The 7836-nt window shown below is 38.6% G+C and overlaps 1 protein-coding gene across 3 annotated transcripts in view; it reads left to right on the plus strand.

Annotated features, from left to right (window-relative positions):
• The window catches only part of LOC139443407 (uncharacterized), a 167006-nt gene extending 159583 nt beyond the window's left edge, over positions 1-7423 (plus strand). For all 3 annotated transcript variants that reach the window (XM_071224395.1, XM_071224396.1, XM_071224397.1), the window contains one exon: positions 1537-7423. In XM_071224395.1, coding sequence (XP_071080496.1) covers positions 1537-3478 — 1942 coding nt within the window. In that variant the 3' untranslated portion in view covers positions 3479-7423. The remainder of the gene's footprint in view (positions 1-1536) is intronic.
• The last annotated feature ends 413 nt before the right edge of the window (positions 7424-7836 follow it).

Raw genomic sequence — 7836 nt, forward strand, 5'->3', positions numbered from 1 at the left:
ATCCAAAGAACAAGTAAAAAAAATAAAAACCATAATCATTTATGTTCGTGTATAAGTAAAAAGTATTTTTTTCCATTTATTTTTTTATTTCATAACTTTCCCATTTCACTATCGAGGGCAACCACTTCCTAAACAAACTATCCCAGGTACATTACACCAGCCAGTGCACATCTACCGTATTCAACGTAATAAGCGCCCAGGGTGCTCTCAAAATTAGAAATATGGAGCTCTTATTAGAATATTATTTTGGTGATAAAAAACAGTTGAAAGATAAATTTCGTGGTTTATGCTGACAGCCTGAAATGTTTATATACGACAGATATATTTTTCCAGAATTTAATTGCCCATAATTTAGGGTGCATATAACACACGAGTGCGTATTATACATGAAAAAATAAGTCTTCTGTACATTGATCAATCGGAAGGGGTGCTAATTTGGATTGTTCACTAGCCAATATATTAGCAAATATCGCCGTTGGCGCTTATTAGAGCTAGGCGCTTATTACGTCAAATACGGTATTAATGAAAGTCTGAATACTACACTGATAGATAATCTCTTGTTTGCCATTGCTGTTGATATGAACGTCCACCAGATTACAAAATGTGCATGCCCTAAAAAAATAACATGTATTTCCTAAGCCACATAAACACCTCCTTCTTAGCTACCAAGACATTGCCATGAGGTTCACAGATGGCTCCAGGGATTAACATGTGTTAACTGAACAATTGGTGATGCTCACACGATGGAGATGTTACAGGGGATTAACAGTTAATCTTAGAATTGCTGCCAGAGGATTGTGTAAAGATGTTCTTCAGACAGTGTCTCATTATATAAGTTGGTTGGATTTGTCTATGAAGTGAGTGGTAACTTTGTGTTTTTTAATTTCTCCTATTTCACAATGTATATTTCTCTATACCATATTACATGTTGTAAATTGCTTTAGGTTTATTGCAAGGTGGGAGAAAGCTACTCCTAGGGTACAGTTGATTTGTTTACGTGTGAGGACATAACAAATTAATTGTTTCAATTATTGAAAACAGTGACTTCTTTCCCCCAAATAGTTTTAGGGTTAGAAACTGTATTGTCATATTACTGTATTCGGCTTGCCAGACATGGTTAAACAATAGGGACACTTTCATATCAATTAGCGTCAGCTGAAGAATAAAAGCTTCTAACAGGAACGTAAGACCTATAGTTGATAATTCACTATTTATTAAGACAACATCTATCAAGAAAACTATTTAAATTCTTATTTTGTTAATACCAAATCTGTGTTGTCATTTGTGAAAATACATAACAAATTCTAGCAATCCTGAATAAATCATTACTTCTGAGTGGCCAAAATGATTATATTCAGTTTAAGAGATATGACTAGCCTCTCTTACAGACCCTGAAAAAGAAATATCCAAAACAATCCTAAGCATGTCTACATTTCTCCAGATTCTCTGGTCTCCCTTCTATGATATTAAAAGTCAACTTTATACATTAAATGCCAGTCTAAGATGTGACAACTGATGTTAATTTTGTGTTAACAGGGAGGAGGAGGGACAGAGGTACCTGACAATGGAGGAGGAACAGCGGGGATTCCGAGACCCGAATGTCCGTGGCTGCATTGACCTTGTCAACACCAGCACAGAGTCTCCAGTGAGCATTTGCAGTAGCAGTGGTGATGAGGGCCATGATGACACCGGCTACAGCAGCGGCTACAGCCACACCACCGACTCCAACAGTCCCCATACCACAGGCGGCTTGAACCTGTCTTCTCCTGACACCCACAATCCACCAGAGCATGGGGATGACTCGGTGCTCGACTACCCAATGACTGATGTCAGCCAGATAGAGAATCTTCAGAGGGACACTTCGGACCCTGTGAGCCAAGCTGTGACAGCTATGTCCAATGCTCTTGACCCATTCTTGAGTTCATTCAGAGAGGAGCTAGGGCTTGAAGGTGCACCAGCTGAGGATGGAATGGATCTGTTGGATGACTTGCTGAAGAGTATGGAGGAAGAAGAGTCTGTGTCTCCACCACCACCACCACCTCCAGCTTTGCCAACTGTCCCGAATGATCCTCCGATAAATGTTCCCGAAACAGGTAGACACAAGTCTCTTTTGCGGTCACTCCTTGACAGGGGTGATAAATCTACAAGTACAAGTAAATCTACCATAGACTATACGTTTTCCTCCTCAGGACCTGTTTTGAAAGATGCTGTGTTATTTTCAACATCAAGTTTGACAAGTGTTCAGCCAAATAAAACAATTAACACAATGTCTATATCCACCATACCATTTACTTCCAATGATTCCCAGACTCAGACTCTTATTCCTCAAATCACTAGCCCCAGTTCAGTACTAAGTGAGCAAGTAGGAGGGACAATAGATACATCAAGCGTCACTGTCCCCCAGCCAGACCCCTTCATCCCAGAAGACTTGCTAGACTTTGCCATGCAGTACTGTGACAGTATTCCTGATGAGCAATCCCAAGCCATCATCACCAGCTATGGTCAAGATCTGTGGTGCAGTGGCGTGGACGACCTTATCACAACCTTTGCTGATGTCCAGCAATCCACCACCGAGCCAGTAATGTCCTCTGCAGTCAACACAAATCCAGCTAAGGGTCCTCCTCCAGAAGGTCCTCAAGCCACACCTGAAGTAAGCTACATAGATCTGGATAACTGCAACAGGAAAGCCCAGAACCCAATTTCTGGTGTGCAGAATCAGTGTCAAAATACACAGTCCTCTCCAGATGTTTCAAAGGATTTCTCAACACAGACATTGTTTGATGTTCTTAGCAACAGAAATACCTCTCAGTTAAAAGATTCCAAGAGCAACAAGAGTGTATTCATCCAACCACTGAGGGCCACTCCTCGGCCAGTTGTTAGTCACACTGTTTCCAGTTCAGCATTAGTGAAAGGTCCATTTATCAGTAGGTGCGCTGTCAGTTCAGAGTCTGAGAGATGTCAGAAGCTGACATTTAGGACTGTTCCAACTCCACCTCCGAGGTTCCCTTGCAGTTCTGTGGGGGGCTCAGTGGGACGAGGACACACAACCACAGTATCTGCTGCCTGTGTTAGTCCCAGGTGTGGCAAGTCATTAGTGTCAGTTCTGTGTGACAAAGGTGCTGCTTCACCAAGTTCATGTTCATCCAAATCCTCAACCATTGTTGGTCCAAGTCATCAGCCAACACAGACAGCTTCAAGTAGACATTGTGAACAGGTAACTGCTAAGCCATCTGAGGGCATGTCAGAACTAGAGAAATACTTACGTGGGTACATCAAAAGACCGCACGCTGACAAAGCAGCAGAGTGTGTGATCCCGCCCCAACTCTCCACTTCCCCACCAGCAAACACGCCCTTCCTTCAGAAGCTGCTGACTGGTGAACTCTCACATGAACACTACAGAGAGATTGACTCACAGATGCTCAAGCAAGAGAAACAACGTCGGTCATCTACTCATTCATTGCCAGAGGTGAAGGGCTGATGACGGCCATGTTGTGTCCACTAGCTACCTAATTCAAGGATATAATAGAGTGTGATAAGAAAAGTTGTAAATCGTATTTCATCTTTACAAAATGGCCTGTGGCCTACAAGTACTGAATGAAGTGAAGAAGTGAAGTGAAGACAAATTGTAGTGTGATTCCAAGGCTGTCAATTCAAGGAATAGAAGATGAAGACGACACAGATGTGTTAGCTGCCTGACAAATCAGCTGGATAAAATATTGTTTGGAAAAAGCAATGTGTGATACGAAGACAGATTTGATAGTTTGATCCCGGAGTGATGTGAGACCTCCTAATCCTTGATATACAGTTTGATGATGATGATGTTGGCATTGTTCATCAGATGATGTGTGCTATAATATTCCTTTCACTGACAGACAGGAGGGCTTATTCACCATGATATCTCTTTCATGGCTGTAGGGTTTATGCAGTGAAATCCTGTTAATACAGATGATTCTATTCCTGTTGAATTGCTGTGTGATACGTTTCTGGATTATTGATGCTGGGTTATCATGGAGACTGTGGAGTGCCCAGTCAGATTCATATAGATGTTCCACGTGCAGATTGTCCAGAAGGTGCGATTGTTACTGGTTTGTAATGCTTTAATATGTAGAATGCCTTAAGAAAAGGCTTGTCATGTCATAACATACACTTACATTTATTGTGGAGGTGGTGGGGGTAGCCTAGTAGTTAAGTGTTCGCTTATCATGCCGAAGGCCTGGGTTTGATTCTCCCCATGGGTACAATGTGTGGTGTCAGTCTGTGTCCCTTGCTGTGATATTGCTGGACTATTGCAAAAAGAGCAGCATAAAACCATGCTCACTCACTTATCCTCGTTCACTTACGTTTATTGTAAAAATAATTTTGTCCTGATGATAAATATATATTTGATGCGTTATCCAAAACACATCCAACCTTAAACTGTGTATGAGACTCAAATTGACACCAGAAATAATTTGATACGAACCCTCAATCAAGTCTTTGAAAGGCATTTAGAAGTGATACACATAAGGAAGAGAATATATGGATGTCAGCTTCTTTATTATGAGGAACACAACGTTTCGGGGTATATGCTTACTCCTTCATCACCTGAAGATGTTTTCCTCCTAATAAATAAGTTGACATCCATTAATTGGCTTCCTTACGAATCGACAGTGTCTTGAATTATCAAAGCTGGGAACATTTGAAATATTTTGAATTGTTATCCTAGTGTAAATGTTGGAACAATTTATCTGTAGTGGCTTACATAAATGCCCATCAGGTTTCTTAAATATTGATCTGTACCTGTTGCCTATTTATAGTTGGTGCCCAGTTATTTAGGGATTGACGTCAATAGGTTTTTTTGTTTATGGGGGTATAAATATAATAACCAGTATGCATACTTTGTTAAGCCATGTCGCATATTGATTATATTGAAGTCAATTCTTTATAAATAAATATGTCAACAATAATAACTTCGTAGTCTGGTTATTTAATCCTTAACACAAGAAACTACAGACAATAACATCAGTGAGATCATTCAGCGCAGTGATGCAGCACAACGCGGGATCGGGTGGTCAGACTTGCTGACTTGGTGGATGCATGTCATCGTATCCAAATTGCGTGGATCGATGCTCATGATGTCAGTCACTGAATTGTCTGGCCCAGATTCGATTATTTATAGACCGCCGTCATATAGCTGGAATATTGCTGAGTGTGGCGTGTAACAACAAACAAACAAACAAACAAAAGAATAACATATTGGCACCACGTCATCATTTGCTTGATGATGTCATTTACTTCATGTGATGTCATCGGGCTTGTCCACTCCAGATCTCAGTCAGAACATTGGCATTTTAAACTCTTCTATCATTTACATTGTGTGATAAAGACAGTCATGTAATATTGTGTATACTGTTCTACAAATTGATAGCATAAATGTACCACATATAGATAGGTGTATAAACCATTGCTTTATTCCTTTGTCCATGTTCCAGTGGGGTGTTCCGAAACAACCTACTTGTCTCTACCCCACTGACACATGAACTTGTCATATTTGATAACCATTTTAGTAATGCAGGCATGTCGCATGTGTTCAGGATAAGAGGTTGTGTAAATGTTATAACATGTCACATGCAGTCAGATCACATGTTTATAATGTTATAACATCACATGCAGTCAGATCACATGTTATATAAATTTCATAACATGTCATGCAGTCAGATCACATGTTTCAAAATGTTATAACATCAAATGCAGTCAGATCACATGTTATGTAAATGGCATAACATCACATGCAGTCAGATCACATGTTATATAAATGGCATAACATAACATGCAGTATAATCACATTATATAAATGTCATAGCATCAAATGCATTCAGATCACATGTTATATAAATGTCATAACATGTCACATGCAGTCAGATCACATGTTATATAAATGGCATAACCTCACATGCAGTCAGATCACATGTTATATAAATGGCATAACATAACATGCAGTATAATCACATTATATAAATGTCATAGCATCAAATGCATTCAGATCACATGTTATATAAATGTCATAACATGTCACATGCAGTCAGATCACATGTTATATAAATGGCATAACCTCACATGCAGTCAGATCACATGTTATATAAATGGCATAACATAACATGCAGTAAGATCACATATTATATAAATGACATGCAGTATGATCACGTTATATAAATGTCATAGCATCAAATGCAGTCAGATCACATGTTATTTAAATGTCATAACATTTCACATGCAGTCAGATCACATGTTTTATAAATGGCATAACCTCACATGCAGTCAGATCACATGTTATATAAATGGCATAACATAACATGCAGTAAGATCACATGTTATATATATGTCATGACATCTCATGTAGTCAGATTACATGTTATATAAATGTTATAACATGTCATGTAGTTGGATCACATGTTTATTAGTGTTATAACATGTCATGCAGTCAGATCACATGTTTTAAAATGTTATAACATCACATGCAGTCAGATCACATGTTATATAAATGACAACATCAAATGCAGTCAGATCACATGCTATATAACTGTTATAACATGTCATGTAGTCAGATCACATGTTATATAAATGGCATAACATCACATGCAGTCAGATCACATGTTATATAAATGTCATTACATAACATGCCGTATGATCACATGTTATATAAATGTCATAACATTTCACATGCAGTCAGGTCACAAGTTATATAAATGTCATAACATCACAGTCAAGTCACGATGTAGATCACCGGCTGTATAAATGTATGTATTCAGAAAAGATCAAATTTGTTCTCCAGTGATGAACTGAATTTAGGAATTGTTTTCAATATCAAATCATATTATTTGGAAACTGAAACTGGCATTGTTACGTTATCCAATCAATCCCTCTGAATGAGATGTATTCTCTCCCCTCTCTGTGTCATCATGTCGATAAATCTCCCCCTTGTGCATATGATAGGGTGCTAGCCAAAACCTCCATCACTCCACCAAATATGTTTTATAAGAGCGATGTGTAATTTTTATATATTTACAATATGTATTGAAATGACATGATATTGTTAAATCTGTATGACTTTAAATCTTTTGATAAACTGTTACTTGTTATGTCATTGTTACTGTTAAAGGGCTACAAAGTAAATATACTTGTCTCTCAGGCTCCATAGCATATGCCTGTAAGGTGGCAGTATATTCTGCTTAAAACAGTTAGTTTTCTTTGCTTTGAAAACCTCTTACAAGCCATCTTTATCTTTTTTAGCGTCACTGCTTGCAAACCTACTGCTGCTTTGGTCTCATATGCTTGTTATGTTTTCAAGTCATCTTGCAGTTAATGTGAAATCAGAGTCACTTCTCCGCAGTGATGGTAGCATGGCTGTACAAGTGCATGGAACATATACGAGGGGCGCTCAATAAGTTTTGCAAATTCAATTTAATATCTTTTGCACTTTTATTTTTCAATGTAATCTCCATTCACCTCAATACACTTATTCCATTTGTCCTTCAAGCTTTTAATACCACTTTTATAGAAATCCGCAGATTGGCCCTCTAACCATGCTGTAGGGTGGGTGATTTAACTGTACAGCCCAGACTTAGCCCCCAGTGACTATTTCCTGTTCCGGCAAATGAAATCTGATCTATGTGGAAGATGCTTCCACCATGATGAGGACATAAAGGCTGCCACAGAGGCGTGGTTAGAGAGCCAATCTGTGGATTTCTATAAAAGTGGTATTAAAAGCTTGAAGGACAAATGGAATAAGTGTATTGAGGTGAATGGAGATCATATTGAAAAATAAAAGTGTAAAAGATATTCTGTGACTTGGTCATA

Source organism: Haliotis cracherodii, unplaced genomic scaffold (genome assembly GCF_022045235.1).
Source record: "Haliotis cracherodii isolate W230 unplaced genomic scaffold, xgHalCrac1.p SCAF_5, whole genome shotgun sequence".
Classification (NCBI taxonomy): domain Eukaryota; kingdom Metazoa; phylum Mollusca; class Gastropoda; order Lepetellida; family Haliotidae; genus Haliotis; species Haliotis cracherodii.